The sequence below is a fragment of the Ceraceosorus guamensis genome, assembly GCF_003144195.1.
Source record: "Ceraceosorus guamensis strain MCA 4658 unplaced genomic scaffold IE81scaffold_4, whole genome shotgun sequence".
Taxonomy (NCBI): Eukaryota; Fungi; Basidiomycota; class Exobasidiomycetes; order Ceraceosorales; family Ceraceosoraceae; genus Ceraceosorus; species Ceraceosorus guamensis.
In genome coordinates, this window is record NW_020289999.1 from 425,890 (window position 1) to 449,371 (window position 23,482).

The window sequence follows — 23,482 nt, forward strand, 5'->3', positions numbered from 1 at the left end:
CTAAAGGAGCTGCCCAAAGCCGATCTCCAGCAGCGGGCGCGAGCGCGAGCGAGAGTCGGGAGTGCAATGTGTCGTGCATCACACCACCAGCATACACATCAGACCGCAACAGCCTGGCCTGGCTCACAAAATCACCAAATCGCGCCAAACGGTCACGAGCACCGCCTGGACCATTGATTTGATTTGTTGGGATCTCGAGGACAGCTTTGGTCGCCTCCGCCTTCGCTTCATCCATCCCTCACTCACAGTCCCGTTGCTCCTCGCGCCGCATCCGTTTGGCTCGCTGTACACCTTTTCATCACCAGTTCAATCGGCCCAGCACAGTGCGAGGTGTCGCCATCACACTTACTTTCCTTTGCACCTATTTGTCCATCCCGACATCTCTGGCGAGCTGACACCCAACACCAAGCACTTCGGAGGTACCTGAGAGAGAGGGGACAGCAGAGGAAGGAGCCTTCCCAACGCAACGCAGAGCTCCTCTGACCAGTGCTGGACAAGTGCCTCTACTCCTGCGACCCGGCGATCATTGATCTCCGCTCTCCTTACAGCAGAACACCCAGCCGTGTGGGTCTGCACAGCCAACTTCAACGCTGCGTAGTAAAGACCGACTGTTCCACATATCGCCTCTGCCACTCATGGCGGTAAGTCAATCCGTCATTCCTAGCCCAGTATTTCGTAAAGCTGACGGATGAGTGTGTGTGCGCAGGACTCGACGGATTCGCACATCGCCGATGTGCTGGCGCGTGTGCAAGTGCAACGCAAGCACATGGAAGCAGCGCAAGCTGTGCGAGGCCTGACATCAAATCAAGATGTCATCCGCAACGCCGAGGCCCAAATACGAGACGCTCAGCGCAACATCTCATACCTCGAAGAGAGCTTGCGCCAATTGCAAGATAGGCGCGCAAGCTCTGGCACGCCTGGCAGGACGGATAGCCCTGGTGGCGTGAGGCCAGGCGCTGGCACTTCGCAAGGCGGGCAGCCAGGTGGCCCTCAGCAAGGATATGCGTCCAGCACCCATTCGACTGGGAACAACAGCAATTCATCCTTCACCTCGCCCTACGCAGCCGGTCCTGAATCACGAAGACCATATCCCGGAGACAGCAGCAGCAGCTACGTCTCGTCCGCCAGCTCAGGCGGGTGGAATCGCTTCGAGGACAGGCCCCTGCCTGCAGCTCCCGGCCACTCGGAAGGTGAGGGCTTTGGCTCTCCTGGTGGACAAGGAGAGTGGCGACCTGCGCCGATCGGTCGCATGGGCACCAGCGCAAAGAAGCAATACACAAATCTCGGTGAGTTAGTCAAGCTTGCCTCTGATTCCGGACGCTGCAGAGCGGCAGACAGACCTGACTCTCCGCTGACGCTTCTTCGTCCTTCATCGATTTCAAAGACCTCATCAAGTACGACACGCCCCACACCACGGCCAAGATCTCTAGAATGCTTCATCAGCTCGAGTTCAAGCTTCAGATCGAAAAGCAAATGAAAGTTGGTATCGACAAGATGGCCAAACTCTATTCTATGGAAGGTGATCGCAAGAGCAAAAATGACGCCGAGAGCAAGAGAGTGGAAAGTGAGAAGAAGCTGGTTCTACTCCAGCAAAGCCTGAAGCGCTACAAGCAACTGCACGTCATGGAGGAGAGCGGGGAGGACGAGATGCGTGCGTGACTGATCGCCGAAGCAAGGCTGTGCTATTGCGCTGCGCGATCGTTCTTGTCCTCAACTGACGAAGGTTCTTGCCCCATCGCAGCCGGCTCCATCGAAGACCGTAGGCAAAAGCTCCGAAAACCCCTTTCTGGTACGCTCCAAGTGTCCGTGCGCAGCGCACGAGACATTGATCATGCGCCCAACGCGCGAATGGGAAGAAGTGTACGGGAATCGACTGTCGTGATCAAGGTCGAAGATACGCCACGAGCACGAACACATCCAAGCCGCACGGACCGCTGGCAAGAAGACTTTGAAGTAGCGGTCGACAACGCCAACGAAATCGAAGTGACGGTTTATGACAGAGTTGGCTCTGCGCATCCAGTCCCCGTTGGTATGCTGTGGATCAGGATCAGTGACATCGTGGAGGAGCTGCGCAAAAAGAAGTTTGGTCAAGTCTCGACCATTGATGGCGGCACGAATGCGCCGGGAGGTTGGGGCACCGCAGAGGATGTTGCAGCGGAAGGACCCGGTGCCAGAGGCTTTGGTGGTGTTGCCGGAGGCGGTGCAGGTAGCCTTCAGGATGCCAGCTTCCATCTAGGACCTGCCGGTGCCCAAGTGCCACTCGGCCCAACTCAGGATGGTGTGGAAGCGTGGTTTGCGGTCGAACCTGCAGGCGCTATCTTCTTGCGCCTGAACTTCATCAAGCAAAACGTGCGCAAGCGTCCTTATGATGCGCGCCTAGGTCGTCAAGGTGCCGTGCGCAAACGAAAGGAGGACGTCGCAGAGATCAATGGACACAAGTTCATCTCTAGACAGTTCTATCAAATTGTTCGTTGCGCTCTTTGCGGCGAGCTCCTCCTGAACGCCACCGGCTCGCAGTGTGAAGACTGTCGCTACACTTGCCACAAGAAGTGCGCACAGAAGGTCGTTACCAAGTGCATCAGCAAGAGCAATGCAGAGACGGAGCGCGATGAGGTCAAGATCAAGCATCGCATCCCTCATCGATTTGTGCCGTTGACAAATATCAGCGCGAACTGGTGTTGCCACTGCGGTTACATCTTACCCCTGGGCCGCAAAAATGCTCGCAAGTGCGCTGGTGAGTAGACGCGTACGGGGGGAGAAGAGTTCAAAATCCGTCTGTCACAGTCGCTTACATGGCTTTCTGAATGGCAGAATGCGACATCACCGCCCACAGTGACTGTGCGCACCTGGTCCCCGATCTGTGCGGCATGTCAATGGAGCTGGCCAACCAGCTTTTGGCAGACATGGAAGCTATCGACCGCGTCAAGTCCTCAGCCAAGACGCAGCTGCCCTCATCTCAACAGCAATTTGGCGGTGGTCAGGCCAACGGAGGCCGCATCGGAGCACCCAGACCCACCTTTGGTGGACCTGGCGCGCCTGATGGACGCCTCACAGGCCTCGAGCAGCAGACAGCTCAGATGGGACTTGGAGGCAGTCCTTACCCACAAGGCGCTGGCTACGGTGATACCCCAGTGCATGCCCAGCATGCACAGGCGCAGTCGCAACAACCGACTCAAGCTGCGGCCTCGTTGCATTCTCAGCACTTGGGCGTATCACAGGCGGACGGTGGCCGCCCACCACAAAAAGCACAACAGCAGCCCCAAAGCTACCCCCAGCAAGCTCGACCACCTCAGGACGGGGTGCGTCCCCAGCCTTACGCCTCAGAGCAACCCGCTCAGGGTGTCAAGCCGCCACGTCCCCTACCTCAGCAGCCGCCGACCGGCGATGGCAGGGTGCAGTCTATTGCGCAGTCAGCATCTTCTACGCAGGTCGCTGCTCCTGCGGCTGCCGGCGCCCACGCTCCCCGCCCTGTCATCGCCCAAACGCCGTCTCAAGCGTCCATCGCGACCATCGGAGCCGCGCCAGCCCAAGCACCAGCATACCCGCCTTCCTCCAAGCGCAAGATTGGCCTCAATGACTTCAACTTCTTGGCTGTGCTGGGTAAGGGTAACTTTGGTAAGGTCATGCTGGCAGAAGAGAAGAGGAGCGGCTACCTTTACGCCATCAAGGTGCTCAAGAAGGAATTCATCATTGAGAACGATGAAGTCGAAAGGTGAGTAGACGATGCCAAGACAACCTTGAAATCAGATGTGTTGACCCGAGAGCGATGTGCTTGCCCAAAATAGCACCAAGTCAGAGAAGCGCGTATTTTTGGCAGCAGCCCGCGAGCGCCATCCATTCTTGCTGGGTCTTCACTCGTGCTTCCAGACAGAAACCCGCGTGTACTTCGTCATGGAGTACGTCAGCGGTGGTGACTTGATGCTTCACATTCAGCGTGAACAGTTCACGCCAAGGCGGGCCAAGTTCTACGCTGCGGAGGTCCTTCTGGCGTTAGAATACTTCCATAAGCAAGGCATCATCTACCGGTGAGTATGGCTGAAGGCGACTGCACGTCATCATCGAGACTCATTGCCCCAATATTGGCCCACAGTGATCTCAAGCTTGACAACATCTTGCTCACACTCGACGGTCACATCAAGGTGGCGGACTATGGTCTGTGCAAGGAAGACATGTGGTACGGCAAGACAACCAGCACGTTCTGTGGTACCCCAGAATTCATGGCGCCAGAGGTGAGACTTGGCGTTTCGGCATCTCGGTGCGCGTTCGAATTGCTAAGTCATGCTGGGCCGCCCCTTCAGATCTTGCTCGAGCAAAGATACGGACGCGCCGTCGATTGGTGGGCCTTCGGTATTCTCATCTACGAGATGCTGTTGGGACAAGCCCCCTTCCGTGGAGATGATGAGGATGAAATCTTTGACGCAATTCTGGAAGACGAACCTTTGTATCCGATCCACATGCCTCCCGACTCTGTGTCGATTTTGCACAAGGTAAGATCTGCGGACTGCTTTCGGAATCCTACCTTCGCCCTTTGCTGACCCTGCTTGATCGGCTCGTAGCTGCTCACGCGCGACCCTGCAAGGCGCCTCGGTTCTGGCGCAACGGACGCCGAAGAGATCAAAGCGCACCCCTTCTTCCGTGACATCAATTGGGACGACATGTTCCACAAGCGTGTGCCACCACCCTTCTGCCCCACGCTCAAAAATCCAAGCGATACGTCTTGGTTCGACTCCGAGGTGAGGACTCTGCGGTCTCGAGGACCATCTTGGTCCTCCCCACTGACCGAAACAATCCCCTGCATGCGCGTGTGTTCATACAGTTTACGAGCGAGAAGCCGACGCTCACGCCAGTACACAGCGTCCTCAGCACTCAGGACCAAGCCGAATTCAAGAGCTTTTCTTGGTGAGTGGGAGCGGCGCGCGCGACGATGGGAAGGCTCACATGCTGATCTCGCGGCCGTTTCATCTTTACAGGACCGCTCCGCACGTTATGTGATCCCACCTCTGCTCTTCAAACATCGCGGGCTGGGCGCCTCTTCCTACGCGCAAGCCTCTTACGCCTAGCAATAGCCGAATGTAGCTACGTACCTCCCTTTCGTACTCTCATGCTTGATCTGAATTACGAGTACCTTGTGAAGTGCGGCGTCTAGGCTACATGAAGGAATGATGAATGCGGGGTCCGGGCAACGAGGGTGGGTGCGATCAAGGCTCATCTGCATCGTCGATGTCTTCGAAATCTGAGTCAAGATCAGTGGCAGGCTGATCTGATGATGGTGCGAGACGCGTGCTTGAAAACGTCTTCTGACGCTGAACGCCCCTCGGCAGTGCTGGCGCGTCTATGAACTCGTCCTTGTCCTCCTCTGCAACGTCTGCTTCGTCAAGCTGTTCCCCCTGCCAGCTTGAAGTGCTGGAACTCTCCAGCCGCATTTCGCCAATGCTTCTGATGCACGGCGGCACCGTGTGTGCTGCCTCTCCAAGAGCGCCGTGGGAGGTCTGCGTTGCGAGCAGTCTCGTCTCGCCGTCGCGCACTCTGGAACCTTTAATGCGCCAGATATAGGGCACGATCTCTGTGAGCAGCTCCGGATCGCTGACATGGCCAGAGGTTGTGCGCGGTCCGAGCCATGCTCTCGCATCCTCGAGCGCTCCCTGTAACTCTAAATTGCGTGACCGCATCTCAAAGAAGCACGACTTTGAGAACTTTTGGCCGCGTCGAGTAACGGGTGACGGAAGAGCAAGTAGTGTCGCATGCACCGTCGTCAAGAAGGAGTAGTGCGAGCTGAGATTTGCGTGCAGCCACTGAAGAGAGGGCCGCACAGGTTAGCGCTGCTCTGCATACCTGGAAATGATACCTTAATTGAGCTCACCTCCTCGCTCTCTGTCTTCAAGCCAGTGTCAGCAAAGCTCAGACCTTCCAAAATCAAGTCGCACTGCTCCACATCGTCGCAGAATGGCGGATAATTTTGATGCAAGTAGAGCTGAAGCATCGACGTATCAACGGGGACCTCCGTCCACAACGCCTGTCGTAAAGGGAAAAGCGACTTGCAAGTCAGAGCGGCCGGTCAATGAATGCGATGCACCCGGGCGGGCTGCTCACATTTACATCGACCTTGCTTGGCGCTCGTTCGCGGCAGGCAAGGCTTGCAGGGAGCTCCCAACTCTCGCACATAGATCTTGAATTTTCCGTCGCAAGCGTCGTGCTCCGCCCGCCCTGAGATGAGGGGTATGCGGTCTTGGAGAGGCCAGACGTTTCGCCGGGATCGCCAATGCCTGCAACGTCGGTCCAGCAAGTCAAACTTGAGAGACACACAGAGGTTGGCGTGGCAGGCCCGGCTACACTCACGCTTGTTGTAGAGTATCCTACCCAAAGCGTGAAAAAGCGCCAATGAGTGCTCTCTCCCAGTGACTGCTGAAATACTGTATGGTTGCATTGTTGAATGGCTACGTCAATATCTCCGGGTCTGGAGCACAGACACGGACGCACGCACCGATACTCTTGGCTCTCGCGGTCATTGCTCGCTCGTTGAGGACTAGATGTCGATACCTCGCTGCCGTCCGAATGACGCTTGGTGCCACGCTGTAATAGCGACGGAAGTACATAGTCCGAGCTGCCAGCAAGCTGTACGAGATTCCACGCAGTTCGTATGTCTCCGCCCGCCTCTTGGGCTATCGTATCCGCAAACTGCTTTCTTGCCGTCTTGACCTGCGTCTTACGTCCCTTGCGCGGGCTGGGGCCCGCATCAAGATGTCGTGAGATGACTTGTGCAAGCAGAGTCTTGGCTATCGGGTTGAAACTATCGAAGGTCTGTGTGATGTGAGTAGATCGACCGTCTCGGGCGGTGCATCACAACTCACCGTATCTCGGCAAAAGCCGAATTAAGTCTGACCTGTTCGTTAAGTAAATCACGCAGGCCAAGGGTAGCAGATGATCTGTCCTTCCAGCTTGTGTTTCCAGATGTAAGCCAAGCCTCGGCATCCAGTCGCGGAGTCACGTCGCTGACAATCAGTATTAGCGGTATGTGTTGACCAGCGGGTAGCGGGCGATAGATAAACATTTCGAGTGCTGCCCGAAATGCCTGCTTGGTCGCCGACTGCGTAATGTTTGGCAAATCTTCTACCAAGATGACGCGTCGTCTGCAGGGTGCCGCCTGTGCTGAACTTTGCAAAGAGGTGCTCGAAGCTCCGTCAGGCGTTTGTGAGAAGCTCAGGGAGCTGAATCGCGCAGCTTTGGTCAGAAATTCTTCGAATCGGCGTATCAAGGGCACTGTACCGTCAACGAGATGGCGTGTGAGCTCAGTGGACTTTATCAAGTTTGACAGACAATTCGAATTCCTGATTCTGGCCCTGCGCACCGTATCCTTCCATGAAGGAGATTTGATCCGAATTGGGATCGAAGGCGGGCTGTGATCCATCGGAGACCCACTCGATGATCTCAAAATCGAGTTGATCCTTTTCGGACAGGGTCCGTACGACTTGCGTCTTTCCGGAGCCCGAAGGGCCGGTCAAGGCCAGCATTCGCTATCGATCGTACAGATGCTGAGGTCAGCACCTCGTTCGAAATATGGGCATGTATGCTACAAACATGTACGTATAAATAGTTCTGAGCACTCACCCTGTGCCTCTTCGTGACTGGCGACCCTTCGAATGCGTCTCTTAGCCAGCCCTCGACGTCAGCAACCTTGCGGGGTTGGACGGCAAGCTCTTCCTTCGCGGCGTCAGTCGAGCGAGTGCGGGACATCCACATCAGCACATGTACCTCCACAAGACTTTGTATCTCTCGAGAAGACGCCCGTAATCTCTTTGTTCACTGCACTCACTCTGCTCTTCGGGCCGTACCGCTCCGACCACAAGCTCTCGGCTGCTTCGAACTGTTCCCTCGGCTCTGCGGGTGCCTTGCCCTTGAGGTCTTGCTGGTTGCCATTTCGTTCTTGCAAGGGCTTGCTGTCCTTCAAGCCTTCTGTGGGACTAGACTGGTGTCTGCTTATATCAGCAGCTGACAAAGATGCTCCCAGATCCACCAAGGTGCTGGACGAAGCTCCATTACTGGACCTTTGATTGGATGCGGAAGAAGAAGCAGTCCAGCCGCTGTGTCTTGGTGCGCTTGTGAACGAAAGACGTGGCTGCTTTCGATCCAGATCGTCACTGCGAACTTCAGAAAGAGGATCACTGCGCCGGCTGTAAGCCTTCTTGACTGGCTTGTTTGTCGTTTGAGCCTGTCGCTTCGACCTGGGACTTTGTCGAGGTGGAACCATATTACCGCCCCTCAACGCGAGCCTGTCACAAGCAATGCTTAGCTCATCGCCTAGCTCATAATCGCTACAAGACCTTGCGCGGCGCAATGTGTACTGTCAGCTGAGTGGGTGATGGATGGAAGAGGTAGAAGCTTGGAAGTCGCAACGAAGTGCTGTGATCGAATCACGCGCGATCAAGAAGCGCATTCAAGCGCCGCTTCTTGGCGGAGCATCTCGCAGCGCGCCCTTTCCGCGGCATCCATCTCGCCGTGACGCAGTCAAACAAACATCGGCGCATAGGTGCTGTGTGCGGTCTACACATGAAGGATTCCTCCATCAAAAGGCGCTCAAGTGCTCGCGCGTTGATGGTGAAAGCACTGATCAGCCGGAGGGCGTCACATGGACAATCACAGTCAGTCAGTAAGCCATTCTGTCAGTGAGCGTATGTGCGCGCGGAGGCAAGACCATCTCTAGGTAGCCGGGCTCGCCATTGTCGACGTGGGCACGCACACACACGCTCCTCCAGGTCGACAACTGCTATGGTCACGCCCCGCGTAGCCGCGCAATGTAAGCTCATCGCCGAAGCTGCATCTCGAGAGAAGCGTCCTGGCTCTCGGACCGCTGAGCTGGCCACTCGAAGCGGCTCCGCGCACGTTTCGATAGCAAGCAGCGCCCGTACAACACTTCCTGAGTGTGCTTCACATAGACGAAGGTACGGGGACAACAGCGCTACGTTGCCGCGCCATCCCTGTGATGTGCGCAACTCGCGGCAGCGCGCTCAGAAAGCTGTCGCACCCAGACTCTCGGATGCTGACAACGGGCGCAGCACAGTACGCTGAACATCCTGATGTGATTCATTGCATCCGAAATCTGTCCCAAGCTTCTTCATCACTTGGGCAAGATGCCACGCTCGTTGCAACTGCAAATGCTCTAGCTACCTCGGGCGTGAAGAGATCGTTGAAGCATGTCGAGGTTGAGGGAGGGTGACAGGCAGGTAGTAGGTACTGTTGCTTGGCGCTTAGTAGCCTCGAGAGCACTTCTCCTGCGTGCGCCCAGGCGTGTATGATTGTTAGCGTAGTATTCACATCAGGGGAAACGCACGTGGGAGAAGGTCAACTTACCAGGACTAGCGTCGAATAGCCATCAGGTGAGAGGCACAGGAGACAGATCTGTCAGCGCCAAGCCTTTGCTGATGGAAATGCAGCTCGCCACCTAGCCTGCTTTGTCCCTTGCCAGCTTCTACACCAATTTTGAGTTTACAAGGTCGCTTTGTTTGATTCGCTTGTCACGCGAAATGCCACAACTTACCGGCATCGTAAGTGATCTCGTCCAGATCGGTACCCTGGACTTCGACAGCTACACCAACGAGAGATCTGCGCAGAGGTTCTTTTGAGGATGCGGCAAGCATCTTTGACTTGATCCTGGCATCGTCGGGAGACCTGTAGCGCGACAATACCTCTGGGGTTAGCCATTGAGTCGAGGCGAATCTGCTCAAAGAAGCGCTCACCAGGCAATAAAGACGATCTTACTGCGCTTTCCATCATCGCCCTTGCTGAACTCGAAGTCGTAGACGGCCCAGAGGCAGTCATCAGCGGGGAGCTCCTTCAGGAATTCCTCATACTTGTCCGAGGTGCTGGTCTTGAGCACAACAATTTCGGTCTTGTCCTCGCTCAAACCATAGATGATGTACTTGGTCTTGTGTCCCAGCTTCAGCGCTTGGAACTCTTCCAAGCACTTGGGGTTGACTTTCACTCCGGATGCCTAAGGACGCAAGCACCGACACAACCACATTCACTTTGTCAGTAAGCTGACCTCCAGAGCGCTAAGTTTCTCTGCGCACGCACCATTCTGGAGGGGTTGCTTCTGGATGCGAGCTCGTTTGCTGTGAACGCAAATGGCCAAAGAGTTTCGGAGGCGAAGGCGAGATCGATGCTAATCACTGGACTCTAAAGCCCTTACGGATACGGAGGCTGACGAGCAAGCGCAATCGCGAATGTGTTATGGATGAAATGGGTGGTGTTATCTTTGTGCGTTCGTGTGATCAAAGCAGTGTGTGTATTTGGCGTCTTCTATCAAAGGCTCGCCCTGTATGTACAACAGCTATAGGGATGAGTTCATGCCCGTGCGGCGGGATTCACTCATCAAACGCCTCGGTTCTCATCACGAGCGCGGTGATGCGCGCAAGCCTGCAACGTCGCGTGCATGCTGGCTGAGCGCTCTGAGCATCTTTCGCGGAGAGGGGCGGTCGGGCCCAGCCACTCTGACTCACTTACTGTATAACGCATGGCGGCATACAGCAGCTGTATCATCCTGGCTGTGCGGAGGGCTGAGCGTGCGCCATTTCAGCTGGCTGATCTTGGCTCCGCGTTGCCGCGTGGCGCGTCAATCCAAAAGCAGCGGCACGTGACCAGCTGTTTCTGTCGTGGATCTGGCTCCTGCGTGCCTTGCCCTTTTTGTGGAACCTGGTCTGGCATGTGTCGAATGCGTGCATCACTCCTCATCTCTCGTAGGTGCAACAACGGGAACAAGTCAGTGGTCAAGAGTGCGACTAGATTCAGTATCATAACAACTTGCATGGCAAATTCCACGAATGAAAACATAAGTAGCGTTGGTGGACACTAGGAGGCCACCTTCACCAGCGACAAGCCAAGCCAACCAGGCGACCGGTCTTCTTGCAAGAGTGGGAGCACATGATGAGGCGTAGTAGGCGATCACCAGAGCAGCGCGAGGTGCGAATCATGGTGTGATGGCGTCGAAGGCATTGAGCGAGCAGGGCAAGCAGGCTTTCACAGTACATACGACCAAAACATGCACATTGAGTCTTACGAAAGCCGCGTCTCGTGTTACTGATGTATCTAAGAAGCCAGGGGGTTTGGGAGCGATCGGGATGCCTGTGGGGAGCCAATCTCGGGCATGGCAAGGTCTGAAGGGTACTCGCTGGCGAGCCTTCCACCGTAGAGAACTTTGCCGTCTGTAGACGAAGACGCGACGCTTGGTGTCAGCTGATACTCTAGGGACGTACTAATCACAATCGCTAGTCGGCGCACTCACGTTCAGCCTGGTAGGCAGCAATGCGCGCCTCGACCTCGGGGCGGAAGTGGCGCAACAGCCCTTGGACAGGCCAAGCAGCTGCATCTGCCAAAGCACAGATCGTATGGCCTTCCATTGCGCGCGTAAGTTCCCAGATTTGGTCGATCTCGCGCATGTCACCTCGGCCGGATTCCATCCTCTCCATCATGTTCGCAATCCACGTGGTGCCCTCGCGGCAAGGTGTGCACTGACCGCAAGACTCGTGCTTGTAGAACTTCGCGAACCTAGAGATTGCCTTGATAACATCGGTCGACTTGTCCATGACAATGACGGCACCTGTACCGAGGGAGCTACCTGCATCCTTCAAGCCGTCGAAGTCCATAAGGGCGTCGTCGCACTTGTTCTTTGGCAAAATGGGGACTGATGATCCGCCAGGCACAATGCCTAGGAGGTTGTCCCAGCCACCTCGAACTCCGCCACAGTGGCGCTCGATGAGTTCCTTGAGGGGAATGCCCATCTCTTCCTCTACAACGCAAGGCGTGTTGACGTGCCCGCTAATTGCGAACAGCTTGGTGCCTTGGTTCTTGTCACGGCCAAAGCCGGCGAACCACTCCGGACCGCGTCGGATGATCGTTGGTGCAGCGGCAACAGTCTCGACGTTGGCCACTGTGGTAGGGCAGCCGAACACACCGACATCGGCAGGGAAAGGAGGCTTCAATCTGGGCTTGCCTTGCTTGCCTTCCAGGGACTCGATGAGGGCCGTCTCCTCGCCGCAGATGTATGCTCCAGCACCTTTGTGAACGTAGACGTCAAAGTCATATCCACTGCCGCACGCGTTCTTGCCGATCAATCCAGCCTTGTATGCTTCGTTAACCGCCTGCTGAACATGCGCCGCTTCGAGGTAGAATTCACCACGAATGTAGATGTAGGCAGCATTAGCACCCATTGCTCTTCCAGCAACGAGGCAGCCCTCGATGAGCTTATGCGGATCTCCGCGCATGATCTCGCGATCCTTGCAAGTACCCGGCTCCCCCTCATCAGCGTTGATGACCAGATATCTGGGGCGAGGATCCTTCTCCCATCCTGGCTTGAGCATGAATGACCACTTGAGTCCAGAAGGAAAGCCTGCACCGCCACGGCCGCGCATGCCTGATGCTTTCATTTGGGAGATGATCCAATCGTGGCCTTTTAGGACGATGTCCTTAGTGCGGTGCCAGTCACCTCTCGCCTGCGGTAGAGTTGCGCAATAAAGCGTCAGCAGGATGTATTAAACTTAGGTTGGAGCGAGGCGCAGGATTCAGCTAGCCCTGCATGGCTCCTCCTACTCACCTGAGCTCCTTTGAGGGTGTGGTCATGGCGCATGTAGGCGTTTTGGAAAATGCGATCCTGGTCACGGAGACCTCCGTGACTGCGTTTGGGAGCATCCTGCACAGTAGCGAAGCCTCGAGCAGCGGTCGAGGTTGCAACTGAAGCAGCGGAGGTACCGGCAACAGGGCGGGCAGCCAAAGCTGTCTGGCGGGCGAGGGGAGCTGAGCACACCAGGCAGATAGCAAGTTTAGCCAACAATCCATCCGATTGACTCGCTTCAGCACCCTCTGCAACTTACCAGCCCGATGCATTGTAGCGCAGTAGCGTCGGCTCAATGTTTGTACGCCAAAGGTGAAGGGTCGCTACGTGAGCGGGAAAGAGATCGGTGGACAGTATCAATCAAGTGTGTGGTGTCCGGTCAGGCGTGAGGTGAAGCTCAAAGCAGCGGTAAGACTTGCACAGCAGTACGTTCGCGCGCGAGGCAGGTCAACAAAGCCAGATGCGTGCTACGCCTGCCTCGATGCTCTGCGCTCTGCATGCCCGTGGCGAATCAGAGGCCGCATGAGCTAAGCCGCCTGCCCAGCTGGGGCGCGTCTGGCCGCCCTGAGTCACCGAAGGAAGTCGGTCAATTTGAGTCACGTGATGTTCTTCAAAACCGCTTACAAAGGCGGGCAGCCGAGTCGTGAATCTTGAGTGCGCGGTACGCCGCGTGTCGAGGCCAGCATGCACTTCAAATCAAGATATATGCGCACAGATGACCCAACACCAGCAAGGCAGACTGGAACAAAGAGTCAAAGCAGTGAACTCGAGATCAACCCACGACTCGTGACTGTAGTCGGCGGTAACATCGATTAGCATCTTAGCGCCCCCTTCTGGCTAGCACTGCAAACATGATCGTGGTGGCAGCAGACAATGAGAACCTTTGGACAAGCAGCCATTTTGAACAAGTCAGTGGTCCAGGTCTTGAGTCGTCAAAAGCGGCACGTTCGAACTTACCAGGTGCCTGCGTAAACCGCATGTTGATTGCGCAACTCGATACTGGGAGCGCGGCCTACTGGCAGACCTTGCATCAATCGGAGCCCAGCCTGGGTCGCATCGCCAGCTGCGGTTGATGGGCAGACGGTTCCTTCAGTGAACACGTCTTGATCAACGACGAAGTCTACTGTACTCACTGAAAATCTCGTCGAAAAGCGCCGGTAATACGCGAGACTCTCCTTTTGGACCCAAACCTAGCAAGCCCTTGACGCTTTCTGTAACGCCTCCACTCGGAGTGTACAGGTCCTCTGACTCGGCTGCGAATGTGTCCGCCTGACCCGCAAGCGGAAGCGCTCCGGCAGGACCAGACATCCAATCTGCCATTGCCTTGGGGTCTCCATGATACCAAGCTCCCTTCTGACCATCGTTCTCAGGAGTGAAGAAGTTGGGTGGGTATATGCGTGGATACATGGCCGTGATGGTTGCCTTGGTCTCCCGCTGAGGCGCATACTTTCACGTCAGTACTTTGCGCTGCATTTCCGCCACCTCAGCACAACGTATTGACTTACCGTAGCTGCATCCTTGAGCCTCCTTGAGATACCTTTGCCCTCAATGTCTCTGTCGGAAACAAAACCTCGATTCACCAGCACTTCACCACCTCCACCCGAGCGAGCAAAAGGAACAATGATGTTGCACCCGACCTGGCCTTCTCTGACCCTCGGGCCCAGAAAGATTGCCCTGGAGTAATCAAAAGTGCCCGAGATGTTTACGAGCCTAAAAGTCAAAGACTCTAGCAGCTCCAAGCTCAGATCCTTGGGCAGATTGACTGGCTGTTTCTTGAGCTTGTCTTCCAGCTCCTCGATCAATTCGACTTTCCACTTTAATCTGCGCAGCTGCCAAACCCCAAGAAAGCCAGTGAAAACTGGGATGATGGCCAGCACGACCATCGCAGGGCTCTTGTACCAGGCGGGCCGTTCAGGCTTTGCTCCTTGCCCGTGATAATTCGAAGAGTAGAGCTCCTCATACTGTTCTGCGGATCGTGAGCCTTGGCGTCGAGGACTCGTCGCAAACGAGCGACGCGAAATGCACCCTCTTTGCAAGGCAGAGCCGAACGAGATGTGCGCGTGATGCTGCTGGTAAGGCCAGACCAGTGTGCGCTTTGGAGAGACCAACAGCTCTTGCGCCGGCCTCAAGCTCGAAATGACAGCTCGCGAAGAGCACATTGAATGGGGGAGCGACGGGACGGCTTTAGATCTGAAGAGTCGCGGGTTGGAGGATGAACCAGAAGCAATGTCTCGCTGAGTCGAAGCCGAGAGTGCGATCGACGAGGGCTTTGCGAATCGATCGATGGGCGTATAGTGGAGTATTCTCGAGACAGTGGCTCTGTTGCTGTAGAATCTTCCAAGCTCGATGATGGCGGGAACCGGAAATCAATCAATCAAGAATCCACGACTCGATCAAGAATCACGAATTCCTAATCCTCACAACTCGCGATTGACGTGCCCGGAAGCGTGAATCCCGCTATTGGTGCGCGAGGCGAGTTGTGTTGTGGAGGGCAGTGTCACGTGAGTTTGCAATTTGCCAACACATTTTGATTCACATCTTCATATGTAATTGCGTGTTAGGCGCTCGCATCCGCAAAGAGTCGAAAAAAGTTGATGAGTCCGAATCGTGATTTTAATTAAAGGTTACCCGCTGATTCTCTCATTCTTGATTAGCTGAGTCGTCGCACACAGGCCAATGCTGCCAGATCGCGCAGCTATTGGTGTTTGCGGTCCAGTCGCAATGATCAGGGCGTCAAGTGTTGATTGTCGGCACAGCTAAATTGTGAGGGGAGGAGTAGAGGCATCATGATGCTCATTGAAAGTGTGGTTGGTCGGGCCGCACTCAGAGTTGCAATACATGAGGTGAACGAAGAGGTACAAATTCGACAGGATCAGTAAGCGTCGGGATCGTCTATGGACATCATCGTAGAAGCTTGCTCTGAAGGATGTTCGACGTCTACATCGGAATCGGCTTCCCCGTTCATCTTCTGAGGAGCCACGTCGCCCGAAGCATCTGCCCCAGCTTTCTTACGAGCTAGAGTGACGTGAACGGAGTTTGCAGTCAGCATTTGCTTTCATGCTGCGGCAGGCAAAGGCGCATGACACTCACACTTCTTTGATGGCTTAGCTGAAGGCGCAGTGGCACCGTCCTCTGCTCCAGCGCCTTCGTCTGTCGTCTTAGACTTTCGTGGCTTCTTTGGAGCTCCGTTGGGAACAGGGCTAGCAGTTGCATCGGCATTCTTTGAAGGTCTGCCCTTCTTGGGCGCAGATGCAGGCACTTCGACAATTGGCGGTCTTGTAGGTGGCTTGGCTCCGAAAAAGTCGTCCTCGTCCTCGTCCCACACAGCCCAGGAAGGACCGGCCGGTGCTGGGGCAGCTGTAGCAGCAGCATTGGCTTGAGCTGTCTTCAGCTTTCGTTTGGCATGCAAATTGCGCATATGATCTGCTTTGTCCTGCGCCAATTGCGCTTCTTCTTGTTGCTTTCGCCGCAGCATCTGATCGGCTAGCTCCTCGTCATCAAGGAGCAAAGAGACGATCTCTTGCGGTTTGGCCATGCCTGTCTCAGAGTATGCCTTGTTGCCGACGACAATATCTTGTACCTCCTTTTTGTTGCGCGCAAGCTTGACAATACGCTCATCGATGGTACCCTTGGTTATGAGTCTGTACACGGTCACCTGCTTCGTCTGGCCAAGACGGTGGGCACGGTCCATCGCCTGCGAATCGTTCGATGGGTTCCAGTCATGGTCATAGAAGATCACAGCTGAAAAGGCCAGTGTGTATCAGCGAGCGCTCTGGGACGGACGAAGGCATCTCAACTCACTGTCTGCTGCTGTAAGATTGATGCCTAGTCCACCTGCCCGAGTTGACAGCAAGAAGATGAAGATTTCTGGCTTGGTTTGCCAGTCTGTCACCATGTCTCGCCTGTCGGAGATCTTTGACGAGCCATCCAGGCGCAAGTACTTGTAGTTCCTAAAGATGAGGTACTCTTCCATGAGGTCAATCATGCGAGTCATTTGGAAGTAGATGAGGCAACGGTGTCCGTTTGCCTTCAGCTCGCGGAGGAGACCGTCGAGATGTGCAAGCTTGCTTGAGTCGATGATAAGCTTGTTCATCTGTGGCACCTGCATGCCTGCACCAGGCAGCTGGTGGGCAGGAGACGCATCTAGCAGGCCTTTGGGAGGCAGACCAGGAAGCGCAGACCGCGCCAGAGCAACGGCATCCTCAGACTCGCGGAGCGCGGGCGTTGGCAAGCCGAACAGCATCTGTTGCACGAGAGTGTCTCGCTTGCGCCTTTCTTGTTTCTCTACGAAGCGCCGATCGGAGCCAAACGCTTGTACAGGCGGCGCGACTGCTGATGCAGGCACGAAACGAGCGTCTGGACCGGCGAGAATTGACTTGGCGCCGTAATCCGAGGCAACAGAATGAAGTGGCACCACCTGCGACGGCACGAAAGCGGAGTTGGCCGGAAGAGCTTTGGATACAAGGCCAAAGGGGCGTCTGGCAGAAAGGGCAAAGTCATCGTCTTGCGAGAAGGCGGTACCATCTCTGAGGTCACTTTCGTAGCCCGAGCTAAGCATCGCGTTCGTTACTGCGGCGCCATGGAAAGCACGCTCGCCATCGCTCGCGGCCAGCCCGAGCAGTCGCAAAGCAGCAAAAGCCGACGTAGAGGTGTCTAGCGAGCGGTGAATATACTCGGTCCGCCAGATATTTAACAAGTTGCCCAGGTAGTGAGTGTCGAAGCCGGCGCGACTCCCTTCTGCAGGTGTCGAGAGAAAGCCTCCGCCACTGCAAATCAGCTTGGGCAGCTCGTACGTGATGAGACTCTGCGTCGAGTCAGGACAGTCGAGCACATCTCCTTCCCTTGAAAGCGCTCCTGATTGAGCGAACCGAGCGAAAGCGAATGGGGAAAGCACGTCTGCCCTCTCGAACAGTTCCGGATGGTTGCACACTTTTCGGAATTGCATGACCAGATTCATCAAGCTCTTCATGCCTGCTTCGTCTTGAGAAGATGCCTTGTCCATGAGCTCTGCGATGGAGACGCGCTCTCGCAGACCTCGGTAGAGCATCCTCTGTCGAGCGCTCATGTCGCAAAAGACATCGATCTCAATCTGTCAATGGTGCACAAGAAGTCAGCTGAGTTTTACGAGCATTGGATGACGCTCAAAATCTCACCTTGTCTCCAAGCTCGTTTTGAACGTTCTTCTTGATACGGCGCAGCATGAAAGGTTTGAGGATCATGTGTAGACGTCGCAGTTGGTGCTCGTTGAGGGTACTGCCCTTGCTCTCGCCTCCTGCATGGGTCTCGATGTCTTTGCTGAACCATTCGCTAAATTCGTCGTGCGAATCAAAGAGACTTGGCATGATGAAATGCAGCAAAGCCCAGAGCTCTTGCATCGAGTTTTGCACGGGCGTTCCGGTCAAGAGAAGCCGGTTACGACAGTCAAAGCTGAGCAAAGACTTCCATCGGTTGCTGCTAGACGACTTGATGGCTTGTGCTTCGTCTAGAACCATGTACTGCCAGCGTACCCTTTTGAAGTACTTCTCATCGCTGACGACGAGTTGATAAGAGGTGACTAGAACGTGGAAGGGTGCATCGCGGTGGTAGCTGATCTGCTTGCGATTCCAAAATTTCCTGAGCAAGGCGCGTTCTTTCACATTGCCCCAGTACGGAAGAGCTTTGAGGTTGGGCACGAACTTTTCGATTTCCTGTTGCCAATTGTGCAAGGTGGAGGCAGGTGCAATGACCAGGAAGGGTCCCCAAATGTTGTGCACTTCTGCAAGGTAGGCCATCAGAGATATGCTTTGCACCGTCTTGCCCAAGCCCATCTCGTCGGCCAGAATGCCATTGATGCCCTGCTCGTACAAGTTGGCGAGCCAGTTGAGACCTTTTAGCTGATAGTCTTTCAAAGCACATGTCAGCATCTTTGGCTGCTTGAGATCCATTGCGCCCATCGACGAAGGATTGAGGAAGTTCATATCATCCGAGTCGAACGCTTTGCCCAGATCTCGTTGATCGATGGTGCGTCCTTCGCCATCTTCCCCGGTCGCGTTCGCGTTTGCGGCAGCCTGCTCCGCCTGCTTGCGAGCGTCGAAAGCCTCGGCCTTCTGCTTCGCGGCAAGCACTGCTTCTTCGGCGTTGCGCCGCGCATGAGCTCGGAGGTTGGTCTCATCCTCATCGTCGAAGTCGATGTCCTTGAGATCAGCAGCAGAAGCGCCCGCGGCTGGTCCGGCGGGCTGCGAGTCCAGGGGAGGAGCCGACGACGCACCAGCAGCCTGGCCGTCCGCGGGCGTGGGATCAATAACCTTGTTACCTCCACTTCCAGAGGTCTCCTCAGAATCCTCTGCTTCATTGGTTTTGAGCTTGTTCCCGACGAAGTGAGAATACAGCTCGGTCTGTGTGATCAAGAAATTGAGTTTGCGAGCCTGTCGCTTGGCTTCGCGAAGCTCTTCTTCCTTCTTCGCCTTTTCCATGGCCTCTTTATCTGCTTTCCTCCGCAGCTCCTTTTCTTCCTTCTCGTTGCGCTTCCAGAAGACCAGCATCTCACGCATCACCTTTCGCGCACGGAGTTGGAGATCCTTGGTTGTGCGTGTGTTGCGCGTAGAGCCGCGTTTGGCTTCACGTTGCACAACAGCAGAAATGCGACGCCAGTAGGTGGACTTGTTGGTGGAGCTTGCTTGGACCAATTTGTAGACCTGCGGAAGTGGAGTCCAGCATAAGCAGAAGGGAAGGAAAATTCTTAAGAAGGCGAAGACTCACTTTCGGAATCTCGCGCTTCGCAATTTGCGTCCAGATTTTGCGATGCGCTTCAGCGAGGACGTGTTCACGACGCTCGTCGATCGGAATGATACCCGTGGCCAACTCTTCACCCTCATCGGGTGTACTCGCCCTCGAAAAGATCTGAGTTGAAATGCGCGATTACAGTTCAGCATGCACCATGGCCGGGCCACATCGAAGGTCCTACTCACGGCTTCTGACTCATCGTCACGGCCGTCGTCGCCTTCCAGTGGCACCACGCCCAGACTAGGCGATGCAAGCGGAGTGACTGCTTGTTCCGCCAGGGCGTCGATTTTACGCTTGCGGCCTTTGCCTGACCCTGTTTCGCCTTCAGTCGGCACTGCAGCTTTGGCGCTCTTGCTGACAACAGCAGGGCCGTTGCTCGGTGTCTTTGCCTTGGAAGGATTACTCGGCTCTTCGCCGAGCGTGCCCAACAACTCTGCCTCGATCTCGCGTTCGCGGCGCTGCTTGCGTTGAGCTTCCTTGCGACTCTTTTGACGCGCAATCCGCTGCTTGGCTTCGACCTTTTCGCGATGGTCCACTTTGCGCATGATGGCAGCGTGTCGCTTGGAATACATGGCGCTCAGGTGCAGACCAAGCTCCTCCTCTTTCTGAGTCAGCGAGTTTTCGTAAACTTGCTCAATGCAAGCGAATCGCTCTGCCAACTGCGACTCGTAATGCTGCGCCTCCTCTTCCCACTGAGGTCTATTCTCCTCAGCGGAAAGGTCGCTGTCCCAAATCTTCGCAGATGCGCGTGGCTGGCTCTTCTTTGGTTGCAAGGGCTTAGCACGCAGCTTGAGCTTTTTACGTGGTGGCGCAGCTTCTTGCGGCGGCGGTGGTGCTGGTGCCTCTGAGAGAGGAGACGATCCTTCCATCTCGTCAGAGAGTGATCGCGCGATAGAATCATCTTCCATTGCGCTGCTATCTGCCCAGGGAATCGCTTTCGAAGTGCCATTGATGCGGGCTTTGGGTGCTTGCTGGCGGGGCGGTGACAGAGATGATGATGAAAGACGCGTCAGAGCGTGCGATTCCTCATTGTCGACGTGATCGCTCGGTGAGGGGCTTTGAGGAATTGGTCGAGATGGACGTGGACCGCCTCCATCGAGGAGATGCGACATGGAAGCAGGCATAGCTGAAGTTCGATTTCGATCGGGACTTGTTTGACTCAGCAAGCCAGCGAGCCCAGCGGGAGCTTTCGCAAGGGGTTCTGGCGACAATTCGCTATTATTTTCCTCCAAATCTCCCTCTAGATCCCCGTTTTGGTGTCGAGACCGCGGAGGCGAGGCGTATGCAGAAGGTCTTGCCTCATATCGCTCGCCCCTGATTGGGTCAAATGGCAGGTCTGCAGCTGAGCGTCTAGGCGGTGACACGTCACGTACGGGCTCACTCCGGGGTGGCGAAGGGCTAGGCCCCGTGTTGGAGTCTGTCCCACTACGATTGTTGCCTAGCAGCGACATGATGCTCATGCCAGGTTTGGAAGGCGACGCTTCTGGCGAAGGATCACGTCTGGCCTGAGGAGGCGGCGACGATTGGCGGAGGTAGGATGGAAATCGAGACTCTTCAAAGGGGCGTCTGTCGCGCGAGCCTCTGTCATACGAAGGATGCACAGAACTGCTCAACGACCCAACGTCCTGAAGAGCGGTGTGTGCGTCACAAGCGAAGACACTCGCGGTCAGCCTAGCTGCGACGACAGCACAGATCGCAGCGATGCTCCCCTCTACTCACCATTGAAGGTCTAGCCCATCCTCGAGAATCTTCGTCCGGATATTCTGAGCGATGCGAGCCTCTCGAAGCCTCAGGACTCCATCCACGCCTAGCAGAGACTCGCTCGGACTGTTCATGCGATCTCCTGCGCATCTGATCTTCTTCCCACCGCCGATGTTCTTCCCACTCGACCTCTCTGGGCGTGGGACGTGGCCGAGATGCGGCAGATGCAGGATAGTCCTGCCTAGCACCTGCGTACTGCCTAGAGTAGCTGGGGACGTGGGGATCGGGATGTCGATCTCGATCGTCCACGTACTCGTAAGAGTGCCTCTCGGAGCTGTCCGACCAGCTTGGCGGAAGATTCGATGACCGACCTTCGCGCCTGTGGTAGTCTGAGTACCTGGAAGAAGGTCCAGCATCATGTCTTCGTTGAGCCATTCTTGAAAAGTGTGGGCGCGCGCCCCCCGAATGGTCGCAGCGCAATGACCAATTTTGCGGCGTTCCGGATTGAACACCTGCGTAGAAGTCCTTGCGACCGCCTTGCTACCTTGCAGGGGCTCTCCAGTCCAGTCCTCCGATAGCGTATTGTTGAGAGTGTGCAGTGACGGTCAGTGCTGACTGCAATGAGGCGTCTGAGGATGCTCTACAGCGCAGAGGGTACAACGGAGCGAACGGCACAACAGGATCGACGACAGTGGTGGATCAGCTCTAGGGAACAGTGTGCTAGAGCCAAGAGTCGCGTGCGATGGTGCTGAGTGGAGCTATCCTTTGGGGCGTTCGGCTGACGTAGCTCTTGACTGCCAGCACCTTCAGCTGAGCGTGCGCGACCAGTGCTGAGATAGACGTGAGGCACTAGGAGACGACAGGGTGAGTGTGGGTGCGTGGACGCATGGGCATGTGCAGCCCAGTCCACCTGTGACAAGCTGCAGACTCATATACAAGCTCGGGCCCTCAAGTGTCCGTCGGCGCTGTGCAAGTGATGGAGTTGCAAGAATCTCGCAAAGGGCTGGCTGAGCACGCCGCTGAAGTGTTCCGCTATGCCATGCCATTCTCGCCAACCCTTCTATGTGCCCGTTCCCGGCGGGCACTGAGGTGCAATCGAGATGATTGACCCAGACTCGCGTTTGCCGTTTGCAGGACTCGCTTGCCAGCCAGCCAGCCAGCTGGTAAGCTCGATCTGCCCGGCCGAGTTTTGCAGAACGCGAGGACGGACTGATGACTGGCTGATTTTGGGACGCCTTCGCCTGCTGCTGATGGGCAGGCAGGCAAGCCATGCAAGCCGCATGGATGGGCAGCACCTGGGCAGACAGCCAGGCAGCCAGGCAGCCAGGCAGCCAGGCATATGCGGGCGCGGCCTCCGACATGCGCCGGGGTAATGAGCGAATATGCGAGGGTTTGGACAAAGTGCAAGTCACAGTCGAAAAGTCACGAGTTCGCAGAGGTGGATCGATGACGCCGCTGCTGTTGCGTCTGCTGTGCTGGCGCTGCATCATCCTAGCTCCTCCTCCTCCTCGCGCCTGCTCCTTCGTCTCGCTGCCGCTTGCGCGTACGCTGCGTTGCGACTGCTGCGTCTGCGTCTGCGCAAGCAACAGCGGCGCCAACGTGAGACAAGAATGGCAAGATGACGGATATCAGACGGCAGCATCTTCTCGACAAGTTTGACGCCACCCGCGCTTACGATAGGCCATCGCCAAGTCGTCATGCAGCAGCAGCAGCAGCAGCAGCAGCAGCACAACAAAAGCAAATCCAAATCACTTTTGGCGACTGCGCCAGCGGTCCCTTCTGTTTGATCCAGCAGTCAGCAGTCACTGAGTTGCAGCAGAGTGACGGCCGCCGGGTGGTGATGAGCACGCGAAACTCGGCCCCATCTCAAGCCTGCGGCACCCACCGCCGAGCTCACTCGTGAGTTCAGCTGACTTGCAGCTGGTCGGATCGAGCGATGATCACACATTCTTGACTTGGCGGCTGCGAGCCAGCGCTCAGCTTCGTGACTGTCTAGTCGACCGGATGGCAACGGGACGGGTCGTGGGAGTGAGCCGCCCAGGTGCCTGATAGACTCATACATAACACAGCTATATAGCTGGCTCACAACGGTCGCGCTCTTGAGCGCTCTACGTCCGCATCGCAATGGATTTCAACCTCACCCGAGACGAGGGCATTGGTGGACAGACTGTCATGCCAGCAAGGCAAACAGAATCGCATTCGACAGGCAGCATCATAAACACTTGGATCCTGGCACAGCTTCATCAGTGCTCTGGGCCTTCAAGCAGGTCGACTTTCCGTGCACTCAGAGCACAGCACACTGCTTTCGAAATCGCAGGCGAGCTGCGTGCCTCTTGGCAAACCAAACTGGCTTGAGCACATGTACAAGCTCGAATAGCTGCATCGCATCGCGATGCCACTCACTTACCGCTGCTTGCC

The 23,482-nt window shown here is 55.9% G+C and overlaps 7 protein-coding genes across 7 annotated transcripts; 2 read left to right on the forward strand and 5 right to left on the reverse strand.

Moving 5' to 3' along the window:
* Positions 1 to 688: 688 nt before the first annotated feature.
* IE81DRAFT_285253 (hypothetical protein) lies at positions 689 to 4,903 on the forward strand (the record flags this gene model as incomplete). The annotated part of the gene is made up of 9 exons (XM_025511628.1): positions 689 to 1,286; positions 1,385 to 1,651; positions 1,742 to 2,734; positions 2,812 to 3,712; positions 3,786 to 4,025; positions 4,091 to 4,229; positions 4,299 to 4,487; positions 4,557 to 4,733; positions 4,817 to 4,903. 9 exons carry the CDS (start codon positions 689 to 691, stop codon positions 4,901 to 4,903), a joined length of 3,591 nt encoding a protein of 1,196 aa, XP_025372851.1.
* Positions 4,904 to 5,095: 192 nt separating this feature from the next.
* On the reverse strand, positions 5,096 to 8,380 carry IE81DRAFT_319993 (Rad17-domain-containing protein). Its single transcript, XM_025512889.1, has 9 exons — positions 7,811 to 8,380; positions 7,606 to 7,698; positions 7,346 to 7,511; positions 6,849 to 7,257; positions 6,482 to 6,787; positions 6,337 to 6,410; positions 6,091 to 6,263; positions 5,861 to 6,013; positions 5,096 to 5,792 (listed from the first exon to the last, which is right to left on the reverse strand). Exons 1-9 carry the CDS (start codon positions 8,243 to 8,245, stop codon positions 5,199 to 5,201), a joined length of 2,403 nt encoding a protein of 800 aa, XP_025372852.1. The 5' UTR covers positions 8,246 to 8,380; the 3' UTR covers positions 5,096 to 5,198.
* A 662-nt stretch (positions 8,381 to 9,042) lies between these two features.
* IE81DRAFT_319995 (hypothetical protein) lies at positions 9,043 to 10,240 on the reverse strand. The gene is made up of 5 exons (XM_025512890.1): positions 10,069 to 10,240; positions 9,732 to 9,985; positions 9,533 to 9,663; positions 9,383 to 9,386; positions 9,043 to 9,267 (listed from the first exon to the last, which is right to left on the reverse strand). Exons 1-5 carry the CDS (start codon positions 10,069 to 10,071, stop codon positions 9,243 to 9,245), a joined length of 417 nt encoding a protein of 138 aa, XP_025372853.1. The 5' UTR covers positions 10,072 to 10,240; the 3' UTR covers positions 9,043 to 9,242.
* Positions 10,241 to 10,801: 561 nt separating this feature from the next.
* Positions 10,802 to 13,017, reverse strand: IE81DRAFT_336180 (putative NADH2 dehydrogenase flavo protein 1). Its single transcript, XM_025515472.1, has 4 exons — positions 12,861 to 13,017; positions 12,584 to 12,783; positions 11,276 to 12,482; positions 10,802 to 11,195 (listed from the first exon to the last, which is right to left on the reverse strand). The coding sequence occupies exons 1-4, from the start codon at positions 12,871 to 12,873 to the stop codon at positions 11,080 to 11,082; spliced, it is 1,536 nt and encodes a 511-aa protein (XP_025372854.1). The 5' UTR covers positions 12,874 to 13,017; the 3' UTR covers positions 10,802 to 11,079.
* Positions 13,018 to 13,368: 351 nt separating this feature from the next.
* On the reverse strand, positions 13,369 to 14,981 carry IE81DRAFT_297266 (hypothetical protein). Its single transcript, XM_025512155.1, has 4 exons — positions 14,107 to 14,981; positions 13,735 to 14,035; positions 13,559 to 13,664; positions 13,369 to 13,482 (listed from the first exon to the last, which is right to left on the reverse strand). The coding sequence occupies exons 1-4, from the start codon at positions 14,758 to 14,760 to the stop codon at positions 13,422 to 13,424; spliced, it is 1,122 nt and encodes a 373-aa protein (XP_025372855.1). The 5' UTR covers positions 14,761 to 14,981; the 3' UTR covers positions 13,369 to 13,421.
* Positions 14,982 to 15,473: 492 nt separating this feature from the next.
* On the reverse strand, positions 15,474 to 21,499 carry IE81DRAFT_344592 (hypothetical protein; the record flags this gene model as incomplete). Its single annotated transcript, XM_025515826.1, has 7 exons — positions 15,474 to 15,616; positions 15,692 to 16,342; positions 16,403 to 17,690; positions 17,755 to 19,275; positions 19,340 to 19,480; positions 19,549 to 20,988; positions 21,083 to 21,499. The coding sequence occupies 7 exons, from the start codon at positions 21,497 to 21,499 to the stop codon at positions 15,474 to 15,476; spliced, it is 5,601 nt and encodes a 1,866-aa protein (XP_025372856.1).
* A 1,058-nt stretch (positions 21,500 to 22,557) lies between these two features.
* On the forward strand, positions 22,558 to 23,472 carry IE81DRAFT_166437 (hypothetical protein). Its single transcript, XM_025510575.1, has 3 exons — positions 22,558 to 22,963; positions 23,038 to 23,092; positions 23,169 to 23,472. The coding sequence occupies exons 1-3, from the start codon at positions 22,683 to 22,685 to the stop codon at positions 23,280 to 23,282; spliced, it is 450 nt and encodes a 149-aa protein (XP_025372857.1). The 5' UTR covers positions 22,558 to 22,682; the 3' UTR covers positions 23,283 to 23,472.
* Positions 23,473 to 23,482: the final 10 nt, after the last annotated feature.